The sequence below is a fragment of the Diceros bicornis genome, chromosome 19, assembly GCF_020826845.1.
Source record: "Diceros bicornis minor isolate mBicDic1 chromosome 19, mDicBic1.mat.cur, whole genome shotgun sequence".
In the NCBI taxonomy this organism is placed as follows: Eukaryota; Metazoa; Chordata; class Mammalia; order Perissodactyla; family Rhinocerotidae; genus Diceros; species Diceros bicornis.
In genome coordinates this window covers 47,129,634-47,144,921 of record NC_080758.1, presented here as the reverse complement: position 1 = coordinate 47,144,921, position 15,288 = coordinate 47,129,634, and the positions used below count along the sequence as shown (strand labels likewise).

The following is a 15,288-nucleotide window of genomic DNA, read 5'->3' as shown; positions in this document are numbered from 1 at the left end:
TCTGAAATATTGGGTTAGAACCTTGAAGCTTGGTTTACACACCACTGATTCAACATGCTTCCTGTCCTCACTATAGATGACAGTGTTACTAAGCATAGAAACCTAAAAAAAGAGCAACTCCTGTATTCTGCTAGTCTGAACAGCTCTCAGACCTACCAATAGCCACGTTGTACCCTGAGAAGGAAGAAAATAATTTGAAATATCGACTGCCAGTGTTTGAAGTCTGTTTCTTATCATGCCACCTTGTTTTATCTGTAGCAGAGAGGCATTCTATTTCTCTTAAAACTGTTTTTAGAGGGAAAAAATAGTCTGTCAATTTCTCGTTGTTTAAGGTTTTTAATCCTGGCTCCTTGCTATAAATCATTGAATGAGGAAGCATATTTGAACTATAAGTTTTGCAATGTGAAATGAACACTGGTTCATTATTCCAAGCATCTAGAGATACTATTTCAAGTGATGTTTGGAGAGTAAGAAGATTAGGGAAGTGGCTGATACAACACTCATGACTCTGTGATGTGTGCTAACCAGCTACTCACCTATTTGTAAATTTCCATTATTGATTAAAATGGAAAAAATTTGTTTGTCAAATTATTCTTGAAGTCATTTTTAGGCCAGTAAATCATGGTGGATAAAGGTGGCTGCTTGAAGCCTTCTCTCTGTGCAATAATGAGAACTAAAAGGGAGTGAGGAGATGACCAAGAATGGCACATCAGCAAACCAGGGATATTTGGTGCAAGGGCAGTCTATGGCACCCCTTCATGTGCCCTGTGTTATCAGTACAGGACTCAACTTCTACGTAAGTTTGCTTTAAGAGGGTTTACTGCTCACAAGCCTCTAGAAAGCAGATTTCCTGTCCCATTCAGTGCATAGTGCTAAATACAGAATACAGTATTATTCATATGTGTTTTTATATTTGAATCATTATTAAATCTGGTTTGCTCAACTAGGTTTTTCTCATGTAGTATAAAAACCAAGTGCATACATAACTACACTGCAGATTTGTTTATGACTTTTTCTTTTTTGGTGAGGAAGATTAGCCCTGAGCTAACATCCAGTGTCAATCCTCCTCTTTTTTTGCTGAGGAAGATTGGCTCTGGGCTAACATCCATGCTCATCTTCCTCTACTTTATATGGGACACCGCCACAGCATGGCTTGACAAGCGGTGCGTCGGTGAGCACCAGGGATCCGAACCCGCGAAGCTCAGGCCGCCAAAGCGGAGTGCGTGCACTTAACCGCTGAGCCACCGGGGTGGCCCCTGTTTATGACTTTTTAAGAGTGTCTCTGGCTTTATTCCTTCAGCTACCCAGTGGCCTCATATTCCCTGGGATGTGAACACAACCTCTGAGAAGGCTCATTTCTCGAAGTTTCTACTGCTCACTGGGCTCTAACCTCTCTTTCAGAGCCTGAGTCTGACAGCCCTCCCTGTGTCCCTCACAGTCAGCCACACCATAGTCCACTCTTCCTGAGGGAGCAGGGTCTCCCCATCCACTCCACACTAAGACTACCTCAAAGATGCATCACAGCCAGGCTGAGCTAAATCCAAGGACCCTGCATGCCTCTGTGCCCACCAGGGGTGGATGGGCCTAATGCCCCTTCAGCTCACTTGGTGTCTTCCCGGAGTCCCCTCTGCGGTGCTTTCACCATCATTGATCTGTGTTTCTTCCCCTCCTTCCCTCTTCTTTGTGCTCTGCCCTCTGAAAGACCTCTTCTTGAATTAAGCAGCAGCTCTACAACCTCAAGTCTTTTGCCTTGTCTCCCTGGCTACCGAAACCTGGGTTTTCTCTGAGGCTCGCCTGTCTCCCTCGGGGGTATTGGGGTGAGATCATGGTCTTTTTTTTTTTTTTTTTTTTTTTTTTTTTTTTTTTACATTTTTATTGATATTTTAATGGTTTCTAACATTGTGAGATTTTGGGTTGTACATTTTTGTTTGTCCTTCACCCCATATATGACTCCCTTCACCCCTTGTGCCCACCCCCCACCCCCCACCCCCACTTCCCGGGTAACCACAGTCCAGTTTTCTCTGTCCATGTGTTGGTTTATATTCCACATATGAGTGAGATCATACAGTGTTTGTCTTTCTCTTTCTGGCTTATTTCACTTAACATAATACGCTCCAGGCCCATCCATGTTGTTGCAAATGGGACGATTTTGTCTTTTTTTATGGCTGAGTAGTATTCCATTGTATATATATACCACATTTTCTTAATCCAATCGTCAGTCGAGGGACACTTAGGTTGCTTCCACTTCTTGGCTATGGTGAATAATGCTGCAATGAACATAGGGGTGCATAAGCCTCTTTGGATTGTTGATTTCAGGTGCGTTGGATAGATTCCCAGTAGTGGGATGGCTGGATCATAGGGCATCTCTATTTTTAATTCTTTGAGGAATCTCCATACCGTTTTCCATAGAGGCTGCACCAATTTGCATTCCCACCAGCTGTGTATGAGGGTTCCTGTTTCTCCACATCCTCTCCAACATTTGTTGTTTTTTGTCTTGGTGATTATAGACATTCTAACGGGCGTGAGGTGGTATCTTAGTGTTGTTTTGATTTGCATTTCCCTGATGATTAGTGATGTTGAGCATCTTTTCATGTGCCTATTGGCCATCTGTATATCTTCCTTGGAGAAGTGTCTGTTCATTTCCTCTGCCCATTTTTTGATCGGGTTGTTTGTTTTTTTGTTGTTCAATTGTGTGAGTTCTTTATATATTATGGAGATCAACCCCTTGTCAGATGTATGTTTTGCAAATATTCTCTCCCAGCTGGTTGGTTGTTTGTTCATCTTGATTCTGATTTCATTTGTCTTATAAAAGCTCTTTAGTCTGATAAAGTCCCACTTGTTTATTTTTTCTTTAGTTTCCCTAGTCTGGGTAGGCATGTCATCCGAAAAGATTCCTTTAAACCCAATGTCAAATAGTGTGTTGCCTATATTTTCTTCTATGAGTTTTATAGTTTCAGGTCTCACCTTCAGGTCTTTGATCCATTTTGAGTTAATTTTTGTGTATGGCGATAGCACATGGTCCACTTTCATTCTTTTGCATGTGGATGTCCAGTTTTCCCAACACCATTTATTGAAGAGACTTTCCTTTCTCCATTGCATGTCCTTAGCACCTTTGTCGAAAATTAGCTGTCCGTATATGTGTGGTTTTATTTCTGGGCTTTCAATTCTGTTCCATTGATCTGTGTGTCTGTTTTTGTACCAGTACCATGCTGTTTTGATTACTATTGCTTTGTAGTATGTTTTGAAGTCAGGAATTGTGATGCCTCCTGCTTTGTTCTTTTTCTTTAGGATTTCTTTAGCTATTCGGGGTCTTTTGTTGCCCCATATAAATTTTAGTATTCTTTTTTCTATTTCTGTGAAGAATGTCATTGGGATTCTGATTGGGATTGCATTGAATCTGTAGATTGCTTTAGGTAATATAGACATTTTAACTATGTTTATTCTTCCAATCCACGTGCATGGGATATCTTTCCATTTCTTTATGTCATCGTGGATTTCCCTCAATAATGTCTTGTAGTTCTCATTGTATAGGTCCTTCACCTCCTTGGTAAGATTTATTCCTAGGTATTTTATTCTTTTTGATGCAATTGTAAATGGTATTATCTTTTTGAGCTCTCTTTCTGTTAGTTCATTATTAGCATATAGAAATGCAACTGATTTTTGTAGATTGATTTTGTACCCTGCAACTTTGCTGTAGTTGTTGATTGTTTCTAACAGTTTTCCAACAGATTCTTTAGGGTTTTCTATATATACAATCATGTCATCTGCAAATAGTGAGAGTTTCACTTCTTCGTTACCTATTTGGATTCCTTTTATTCCTTTTTCTTGCCTAATTGCTCTGGCCAAAACCTCCAGTACTATGTTGAACAGGAGTGGTGAGAGTGGGCAGCCCTGCCTCGTTCCTGTTCTCAGAGGAATGGCTTTCAGTCTTTCCCCGTTGAGTATGATGTTAGCTGTGGGTTTGTCATATATGGCCTTTATTATGTTGAGGTACTTTCCTTCTATTCCCATTTTATTGAGAGTTTTTATCATAAATGGATGTTGTATCTTGTCAAATGCCTTCTCTGCGTCTATTGAGACGATCATGTGGTTTTTATTCTTTGTTTTGTTGATGTGATGTATCACGTTGATTGATTTGCGGATGTTGAACCATCCCTGCGTCTCTGGTATAAATCCCACTTGATCATGGTGTATGATCTTTTTAATATATTGTTGTATTCGGTTTGCCAATATTTTGTTGAGGATTTTTGCATCAATGTTCATCAGCGATATTGGCCTGTAATTTTCTTTCTTTGTATTGTCTTTGTCTGGTTTCGGTATCAGGGTGATGTTGGCCTCGTAGAATGATTCAGGAAGTGTTCCATCTTCCTCTATTTTTTGGAATAGTTTGAGGAGGATGGGTATTAAATCTTCTTTGAATGTTTGGTAAAATTCACTGGAGAAGCCATCTGGTCCTGGACTTTTATTTTTTGGGAGGTTTTTGATTACTATTTCAATCTCTTTACTTGTGATTGGTCTATTCAGATTCTCCATTTCTTCTTGGTTCAATTTTGGGAGGTTGTATAAGTCTAAGAATTTATCCATTTCTTCTAGATTGTCCAATTTGTTGGCATATAATTTCTCATAGTATTCTCTTATAATCCTCTGTATTTCCATGGTATCCGTTGTAATTTCTCCTCTTTCATTTCTAATTTTATTTACTTGAGCCTTTTCTCTTTTTTTCTTAGTTAGCCTGGCTAAGGGTTTGTCTATTTTGTTTATCTTCTCGAAGAACCAACTCTTTGTTTCATTAATCCTTTCTACTGTTTTTTTGGTCTCAATATCATTTATTTCTGCTCTGATTTTTATTATTTCTCTCCTTCTGCTGGCTTTGGGCTTTGTTTGTTCTTCTTTTTCTAGTTCTGTTAGGTGTAATTTAAGGTTGCCTATTAGGGCTTTTTCTTGTTTGTTAAGGTGGGCTTGTATCGCTATGAGTTTCCCTCTCAGGACCGCTTTTGCTGCGTCCCATATGGTTTGATATGGCATGTTATCATTTTCGTTTGTTTCCAGATAGTTTTTGATTTCTCCTTTAATTTCATCAATGATCCATTGGTTGTTCAGTAGCATGTTGTTTAATCTCCACATTTTTGTCACTTTCCCAGTTTTTTTTTCCTGGTTCATTTCCAGTTTCATAGCCTTATGGTCTGAAAAGATGCTTGTTATGATTTCAATCCTCTTAAATTTATTGAGGCTTGCTTTGTTTCCCAACATATGGTCTATCCTAGAGAATGTTCCATGCGCGCTTGAGAAGAATGTGTAGTCAGCTGTTTTTGGGTGGAGTGCTCTGTATATGTCTACTAGGTCCATCTCGTCCAGTTTTTCATTTAAGTCTAATATTTCTTTATTAACTTTTTGTCTGGATGATCTATCCATTGCTGTAAGTGGGGTGTTAAGATCCCCTACTATTATTGTGTTGTTGTTGATTTCTCCTTTTAGGTTTGTTAATAGTTGTTTTATGTACATTGGTGCTCCTATGTTGGGTGCATATATATTTATAAGTGATATGTCTTCTTGATGGAGTGTCCCTTTTATCATTATATATTTCCCTTCTTTGTCTTTCTTAACCTGTTTTATCTTGAAGTCTACTTTGTCTGATATGAGTATGGCAACACCTGCTTTCTTTTGTTTGCCATTAGCTTGGAGTATTGTCTTCCATCCTTTCACTCTGAGCCTGTGCTTGTCTTTAGTGCTAAGATGTGTTTCCTGAAGGCAGCATATTGTTGGGTCTTGCTTTTTAATCCATCCTGCCACTCTGTATCTTTTGATTGGAGAGTTCAATCCATTTACATTTAGGGTAATTATTGAAATATGAGGGTTGACTGTTGCTGTTTTGTCACTTATTTTCTGGTTCTTTTGCATTTCCTTTGTTTCTTGTCCCATTTGTTTTGGACTGCCAATTCAGTTTGGTTGTTCTGTCTTATGATTCTTCTAGTTTTCTCTTTGTTTATCATATGTGGTTTTAATTTGATTATTTGTTTAGTGGTTACCTTGAGGTTTGGGCAAAAAATCTTCTGTATGAGATAGTCCATTATCTGATAGCCTCCTATTTCCTTATACTAAGTCAATTCAGTCACTTTCCTCTTCCCCTTCTAAGTTGCTCTTGTTATACCTTATTCTATCTTGTGTTGTGGCTGTGTGTTTACAGTGATGAGGTTAAATTTATTTTTGGTGAATTTCTTCCTTTGATCTTTGAGTTTAGTATTTAAGTGGTTGCTAACCTATTCCGGTAAAGATCTACTATTTCTCTGATTTTGTCTGCCTACTTTTCTCCTTACTCCAAGCTTTGTGTTCCCTTTCTCTTCTTGTTTTCAGGCCTGAGGGCCTTCTTGAGTATTTCTTGTAGTGGCGGTCTCGTGGCCATGAACTCCCTTAGCTTTTGTTTATCTGGGAGAGTTACTATTTCTCCATCATATTTGAAGGATATTTTTGCTGGATAGAGTATTCTTGGCTGAAAGTTTTTGTCTTTTAGTATTTTGAATATATCATTCCAGTCTCTTCTAGCCTGAAAAGTTTCTGTTGAGAAATCCGCTGAGAGCCTGATGGGAGTTCCTTTGTACGTTATTTTTTGTTTTTGTCTAGCTGCCCTTAATATTGTTTCTTTGTCGTTGACCCTGGCTAGCCTTACCACTAGGTGTCGTGGTGAAGGCCTTTGTCTGTTAATATATATAGGGGTCCTGTTGGCTTCGCTTACTGGTATTTCCTGCTCCTTCCCCAGATTTGGGAAATTTTCATCTATTATTTCCTTGAATAGGCTCTCTGTTCCTCTTTCCCTCTCCTCTCCCTCAGGAATACCTATAATTCTTATGTTACATTTTCTAATAGAGTCCGATATTTCTCGGAGTCTTTCTTCATTTCTTTTTAGTCTTAGTTCTCTCTCTTCTTCCATCTGGAGTATATCTGTATTCCTATCCTCTAAAGTACTAATTCTTTCCTCCATATTGTCAGCTCTGTTCTTTAAAGATTCCAGATTCTCCTTTATCTCCTCCATTGTGTTCTTCATCTCCATCAGCCCTGATAGGTTTTTCTTTATGATTTCAATCTCTTTTGTGAAGAAACTCCTAATCTCATTGAATTGTTTGTCTGTGTTGTCTCGTATTTCGTTGAGTGTTTTTATGATAGCTATTTTGAAATCTCTGTCATTTAGTTTATGGATTTCTGTGTCTTCGGGGTTGATTTCTGGTTGCTTGTCATTTTGTTTCTGGTCTGGTGATTTCATATATTTTTGCATTGTGGTTCCTGTGTTGGTTTTGGTTTTCCTCATCCTGGAATTCTCTGGTTGCACTTTCCACCTGCCGCCACTGTGTGGTGGTGAAGGGCTGTGTAGTCTAAGCCCCCTGCGCTCTGCCCCAGTTTTTCTGTTGCGATCCGCAGTTTTGTTTTGTTTCTTTTCCCCACTGCGATCCACGGGTCCAGTCCAATTTATTCAGGTCTGCCTCGGACCGCTAGATCTGGTCGAGCTGCAGACTCCGGGTTGTGGGGAGGGGGGAGCTCTCTCTTTTGCCCTCTGGGTCCCTGACGTGGGAGGCTTCTCGTTTGCCCCTCTTTATCCGCTCTCTGGGTTGCTCAGATGTTGATGGTAGCCCTGTGGCTCCTCTGAGCCCTCTGTGCGGGAGTTTCCCACTGGCTGAGAGCGCCCGAAGAGCTGCAGTTTCCCGCCGAGGGCCGCCCCTCCCCCCTCTCTGGGAGCCGCGCGGACCGGATCGCTGATCTGATGGGGAGGGAGCGGAGTTCTCCTTACCTCTCCCCACTTCCTCCGGGGGCCCAGCACGTTCCGCTCTCAGATGTGCGGCAGTGTGGATCCCTCCGCTGCAGCTTTTGACTGTCTGGGATTCCGTTGTTTGTCTGTGGCTGTTACTTTTGTTGTATTTTGTGGGGGAAGAATTCACGGGAAAGCTCACTCCGCCATGATGCTGACGTCCTCCATGGTCTTTTTTTTTTAATCCAAAGCCAATTCCAGACATCATCCACCACCCTCTCTGTGGAAACCTCTCCCCCTAGACTATGCTACCTTGTCCCTCCTTGTTGCTGTCACGTCTCTGATCTCCTGCTCACTTGCTTTTTTTTTTAAATGGCTTAGCCCTCTCCCAGTCCTTTTCCTTCATGCCAAGTTACCTATCAGCCCCTTGACCTCCTCCCCCTCTGTGGCTTCCTGACTTCTCTTCTGGATCCTTGTCGTCATGCAGACCTCTGTCTGACCATAACCTCCATCCTTCTGATCTTTAACTCAATCACTTCCAGTCCACCTGCTCTGTTTTTTTCTTTTTTTAAAAACAGCTTTTTTGGCGTATAATTGACATACAATAAACTGTGCATATTTAAAATGTACATTTTGGCAAGTTTCAACATAAGTATACACCTGTGCAAGCAAGATAATGAACATAGTCATCACTCCCAGAGTTTCCTCATGTTCCTTTCCCACCCTTCCCCACCTTACCCCCTAGTCCTCAGGCAACCACTGATCTGCTTTTTGTCACTATAGATTAGTTTGATTTTCTAGAGTCTTATAGAAATAGAATCATGCAATGTATACTCTTTTCTTTTTTTCACTCTATAATTATTTTGAGATTCATCTGTGTTGGTGCATATGTTAATAGTTCATTCCTTTTTATTTCTGAGTTGTACGGTATTCTGTTGTATGGATATACCATAGTTTGTTTATCTGTTGACTTGTTGATAGGCATTTGGGTTATTTCTAGTATTTGGCTACTAATAAAGCTACCGTAAACATTTGTGTACAAGTCTTTGTGTGGACATGTGCTTTCCTATCTCTTGAGAATGGAATGGCTGAGTCATATAAAGGCATATGTTTAAATGCTAGACTGTTTTCCAAAGTGGTTGTACCATTTTACATTACTACCAGCAGTGTGAGAGTTCCAGTTACTCCACATTCTTGTCAACACTTAGTATGGTCAGCCTTTATATTTTAGTGGTAGTGGTATCTCATTGTGGTTTTAATTTGCATTTCTCTAATGACTGATGATCTTGAGCATCTTTTCATGTGCTATTTGCTGTCTGTATATCTGTGGTGAAGTGTATGTTACAATCTATTGCCTATTTTTTAAATTGAGTTGTTTTCTTAATATTGAATTTTGAGAGTTCTTTACATATTCTGAATATAAGTGCTTTATCAGATGTATGACTTGGAAATATTTTCTTTCCATCTCTGGCTTGTCTTTTCATTCTCTTAATAGTGTTCTTCAGAGAGTATAAATTTTTAGTGTCGATAAAGTCCAATTTATCAATTTTTCTTTTATGGATTGTGCGTTTGGTGTCATGTCTAAGAATTTTTGCCTAACCCAAGATCATAAAGATCTTTACCTATGTTTTCTTCTAGGAGTTCTATATTTATATGTTTCACATTTAGATCCTTGATTCATTTTGAGAAAATTTTTGTTAATTTCAAATTCCTCCAGTGGACTGCTGCTCCCTTGTGCTTGGTGTAGATATTGTAGTGCTGGAAAGTTCTGTGTCCTGCTCTACTGGCAGCTTCTAGAAGACCTTGCACCACGGCACCCCAGAGGGTGTTTCTCTGTGTTCTTGCCCCTTCCCTGGTTGTGCACTGCCGTTGCTTATTAATTGATTTGAGGCATGATATACAGAGGGAGTTTTTAAAAAATTAAATAAGAAAAGATTTTATAATGTTCAAGTTAGATTTGAAATATCTTTGTGAACTTGTGGCCTTAAAAATATCTTTAAAAGATTGCCATTTTGTCAGGAGAAATTGTCAAGCATGGCAATTCTCACAATTGAAAAATGAGATAAGCAAAGAAGTAGATTTTGAAAATATTGGTGAATTTGCTTCCATTAAAGCCAGGAAAATGAAATTATAATACATTTTGTGTGATAAATAAAATATTTAAACTAATGTGAGTTTTAATACTTTTCGATTTTTCAAGATTGAGCTTTTTTACTTTTTAATATTTTTTCAACTACTTTAATGTTCTGGAAAAAAACCATTATAATACATAAAAACATACATATAGGGGTACACATTTTTCCTTTTACCTCAGGCTCTGATATGGCTCAGCTCAACACTGATACTTATTTAAAATTTTAATATTGTTCATCATGGATTTTTTGCACTGATTTTTTATTTTTAAAAACTATTGCATTAAAATATTATTTATTTTGATTACTGTGTTTTTTGGTACCCTCTTAAATTTTGTGCAGAGCCCTTCCTCTTCTCATCCTAGTCCCATCCCTGGTAGTCTTACTGCCTCCTCAAAGGTAATAAGACTTACCTTCAAAGGATATTTATTGTTAAAATACAATAAAAGTTAGTCAATAGAAGTTAGAAGTTCATAGAATCAGTACAATGAGTTAGATTTTATTTACTCATTTATTTATTCTTTTTTCACATGAATCAATGTAAATGGCAACCAGTAGGGTTGAAGAGGCATGTAAAAGGGATGGGGGTGGGTATCATCATAGTTTGGATGAAGAGTTTAAAAATCCAAACAGGAATGATATATAGAGAGAAACTTTTTGAGATTAAAATGAAAACAATTTCATAATGGTAAAGGTAGAGTAGAAATATCTTTGTGAACTTTGGGTCTTGAGAAATACCTAAAGTGGCCAGGCTAGGCTCTCAGGTCTCAAGTTGAAACCCTCTGCTGTGTACGCCTACTGCACAAATATTTCTTTCTAATGTTTTCCTATTAAAAAAGAGTTCCTTAGAGAATAGCTGATGGCCTATTTTCTGAGGAAAATGTGCTTTCCATGTACCAGACACTGTTCTAAGCATTTATATATATTAGGTCATTTAAACCTCATTACAATTCTCTGTGGTAGACACTGTTATTATCCCATTTTACAGATGAGAGAACTCAGGCATGGTGAAATTAAGTAACTGACCCAGATTACACAGTAAGCACAGAACCTAGATTTGAACCCTAGCAATCTGGCTCCCAAATCTGGGTTCTTTTCATGTATATTTTTCTCCTCCCTGTGTAGGGAAGAGTTGATATAGACAACTATGAGTGGGTTAAAAGTTAAAAATAAAAATGTTGGCCCCATTCCAAAAAGAGAAAGACTGACGGGCCCCAGCAGTCACATCCAATGATCAGGAGAAAGTGTTTCCAAGAATATGTTGCAAGATAATGGATTTGTCAGATGTTTGGGAAGAGAACTGTCTGTGTAGACTTTATCCTGAGTCTCCCAGGAGGTGAAGTGTCTGTTGGCCCTGCCAAGCATTGTGAGGTCCTCATAGGCATAATGAAGCAAATATTGAACTGAGGCAGAACGGACTTTGTCCAACAATGGATAAACACCGAGGCAAGGGAGAAGGCCCTAGGTTGAGGAAAGGTATGGGATAAAATCCTTCATGAGCGCGGGCACTTGAAGCTTTGCTGTGAGAGAGCCCAGCCTGGTAAATGGTGACTCTAGACCAAAAAATACTGGACGTGGTTTGGTGACTGGAGAAGGAGAAGGAGGAGGGCACTTTAACTTCCTTTCTCAATTACAAACCAGTCATGTGTTAGTGCTGTAACCTAGTCATGACAACGGTGAGTTTCCACTGAGCCCCAGTGTTAGGTATTATAAACAGTATAGCAGTTAGAAAAGGTTCCTTCAGGTAGTTAGTGGGCTTGTTCTGGCTAATGAGTTCCTAGAGTTATGCATTTAACTGACATGCGTGTATCTGTCCACCTAGATAGGACCTGTAGCAATCACTGAGACACTGGGTCTGTTTCTTGGTGCAACATCTCTTTGAAATATGTTGGTGAAGTAAATGTGATGTGATATACAATTTTTAAATAGTGCACAAAACTTTTCATCAGGAGATCTAAATTTGTTTCCTCAAAATTTGATTGGGAGAAAAGATTTTCTTGCTTAAGACTTTCAATATATTTTTATTTTAAAAGATTACTTCCTTTCTTGAAGTTAAGATCCTATTTAGAGGCTACATAAGATATTTAGCTGGAGTTGCCAAGCCATCTCCATACTAAGGGCATGAACACATTTATAGAATAATAGATAATATGTTTCCATCCTCAGAAGAGAGACTTCTCTCAGTACAGTGGGCTGCAGCACCAAAGTTTTTGCAGTTGACTGGTGTAGTTCTGAGTAAGCCTTGATTCCCTCTCCTTGACAAGTGACCAAAGTGCTCTGCTAGATGATTTATTGATGGACCAAACCCATAAATGTGGTTGTCATTGCAAGGAGAGAAACATGCTGTCTGGAATATTTGTAAAATGTTCTTGTAAAAATGTTTTATGAGTGGTAGTTTTATATTATTTTTACCTTCAGAGATTTAAAAAAATCATTCATTGTATGCCTGACAAGAGATGTGCACATAATACACTGTGGGCATTTGGGTTACCTTAATATCAGTCATTTTGACTCTTGTAAAAGAATTTTGAAGACGTTCATTCTTAAAGTACTTTTGTTCTGAAAACATCTCTCCTTCTATGACATTGCTTTGCTTCTGAAGGTGAGCCTTCTTCCTTTTATTTTTTAAAAATTATGTCTTTTGTCATAAGTACGTTTTTTCTTTCTAACACTGATCTTTTAAAAATAGATCTTAAATATGCATTCATATACTGTATTTCTAATTCATTGTTTTAAATTTTCAGGCTCAACTTTAAAGAAGCTTCTACACACTGGAAATTCTATTAAGGTATTTATTTTAGAAGAAAATGTAATGGCATTTTTCATTACTCTTAAATTTATTAATGCCGTAAGGTGACGAAGTTAGGCCATTTTGAAAAAAGAAAGGATCTTTAAAAATCACTCAAGGGGCTAGCCCGGTGGTGTAGTGGTTAAGTTTGCGTGCTCCACTTCGATGGTCCGGGTTTCTCAGGTTCAGATCCCGGGCACGGACGGATGCACTGCTCACCAAGCCATGCTGTGGCAGACGTCCCACATATAAAAATAGAGGAATATGGGCATGGGTGTGAGCTCAGGGCCAGTGTTCCTCAGCAAAAAAAAAACAAAAATTATAGTTTTTATGTTTGAGAAATTATATGACAAATATTGTTACAGTTTTTATTCTTACATCTTAACTTATTGTGATAGGCGTTTTAAATATTGTTAGGAGAAAGTGGCTTGAGATTTGGAGTTTGGAATTCTGAGTTCTAATTTGATTCTGCTGTGTATAGCTCAGGAACCATGGGAAGGTGCTAACTGTTTCACTTTTATCATCGGAAAAGGGGAGGGGGTGCACCAGTTCCTCTCTGAGCTTTAGAGCTAAGGTGCCTGACTCTGTTCACCCTGGTAGTTATTTTGCCTGCATGGGGAGAGGAGGACAGTGTCAGGGGCGTGGAGGTTTATGCAGAGCAGCGGTGAGTCCGCCAGCATGTCTGAAGGTGCGCTGTGGATTCCACTGTTGATGGGGTAGCACTGTCACAGACAGAGTGTCTGTCTTGGTGTATTTGACTTCTATGGAGCGTCAACCAAGCTTTTTCTTCTTTCCTTTCTTTTCTTTTGGCTCTCTTCCTCCTGGCTTTCCTGCAGAGCCCCGTGTTTGGCTCGCACACTTCCTCCGGAGGAATCAGCACCACCTTGGCGTAATTGAAAAGAGATCAAGCAGTCCCTCAGTTGCCTACATTTGGAGCTTACTACATCTTTCAGCTGCATCTGACATATTTTTCTTCTCTTTTGTGTGTATAACTTCCTTTATTGACATTATCTTTTCGGCCATTTAGGAGTATAGAAATGAAGGTACCAGTGTTTATGAATTCTAGGAATGGGATGAAGTTGAAAGTAAGTGTAGAGGAAGCAAAAGAACACATCTGCTTATCTGAAGGTTTTCTGCCAAGCGATGCCGACCATTCAGAGCACGGCGAAGGTGTTGGAGAGAATAGAGTAGGGACTTGAGGCATGGAAGCCGGAGAGCTGCCCTATCCCAATGAACCAGGGCTTCATGGTCTTGTTTAGCTCTAAGTGTTCTGATTTTCAAGAACATTATACAAGTGCATACTGTAGTGACATGACAAAAATTCTATCCAAAGCATAGTGTAAATTTGGAGGAGGATTATCTTTGCATTGTTTTCATGGATAATTGGGTGTTGATGATATGGGCACTGTTGCCTGATGGAATAAAATACTATTAATAGGAAATACATAGCACTCACCATGAGCCAGGAACTGTTCTAACTCACTTAATCCTACACCAGGACTTTGTGGTAAATTCTGTTATTATCCCTATTTTACAGATGGGGAGACTGAAGCACAGAGAAGTTAAGTGGTTCTCCATGGGTGACAGCTAAGCTAGAAAGTGGCACTGCTCACATTTGAACCCAGGCACTCTGGCTCCAGAACCCAAGCTCTTAACTCTTGTGTTGCATTGCAGCATCCTTACTTACTTGTCACTAAGTGAAAAACTTGGTGCAATACTTTAACAATGCCTTTAACTTCTAGCTTTTCTTCCTCAGAACTGATGCTGTGTTGCAATGCAGTTCTTACAAATACATGTGTTTAATTTCATTGCCTTTAATTTTTTTTTAGGTAAGATGTGAAGGAATCAGGCTGTTTCTTTTGTGGCTTCAAGCACTTCAGACAAACTGTGCAGAAGAGCAGGTGCTGATTTTTGCTTGCCTCGTGCCCGGTTTCCCGGCGATCATGTCATCCAGAGGGCCCTGTACGCTGGAGACACTCATCAATCCTAGCCCTAGTGTAGCTGATGGTAAGTAATGTTATCAGATCTTACAGGTTGAAATCACTCTTGAAGTTACATTGAGGAGTTCCTTGGTTTGTCATTTTCTTGAATAGAAATCTTGATTTCATAGATGGGTTCTGAAGAAGATTATTCTGTTTGTATTCACAGTAGATTCTTACAAACATTAGAATTGAAAAGACTTGGAGCCTATTTTATATGAAATGATGACAGGAGACATTTACTGAAGTGGTAGGAACAGGAATGGAAGGGAGGGGACACATGTTGGCAATAGCAGGAAGTAGAGACACGTGGTCTGTCTGCAGTGTTTCGTGGCTGTTAGTAGGATTTAAATTTGCCATCCAAAACTTCTGTCTGTTGTTCTCATCACTATTGTTTCATAAGTGGACATTCATCTGCTCACCCAGGCTATTTTTTGCCATCTGTGTATTTTCATGCAGCATTCACGGAAGGACAATAGTGGCCTCATGGAACTATTAATGGCAGCCATTTATGTCCTGTAAGGTTTCAAAGAACTTGCCTCTTAGGGCCATTGATTTATTACTGCTCATCACTTTATTTCCTACTGACAGGTATTTGATCTTAGGCTAACCAAAGTGGAATTTGAAAGGGAAGAAAATGGTCCAGTGGGAGAG

General features: G+C 39.2%; 1 protein-coding gene across 8 annotated transcripts in view; it reads left to right on the top strand.

The window, feature by feature from the left end:
* The window catches only part of RALGAPA2 (Ral GTPase activating protein catalytic subunit alpha 2), a 334,286-nt gene that overhangs the window by 68,561 nt on the left and 250,437 nt on the right, over positions 1-15,288 (top strand). For all 8 annotated transcript variants that reach the window (XM_058563323.1, XM_058563324.1, XM_058563325.1 and 5 more), the window contains 2 exons: positions 12,612-12,655; positions 14,485-14,662. In XM_058563323.1, the coding sequence (XP_058419306.1) occupies positions 12,612-12,655; positions 14,485-14,662 (222 nt within the window). The remainder of the gene's footprint in view (positions 1-12,611; positions 12,656-14,484; positions 14,663-15,288) is intronic.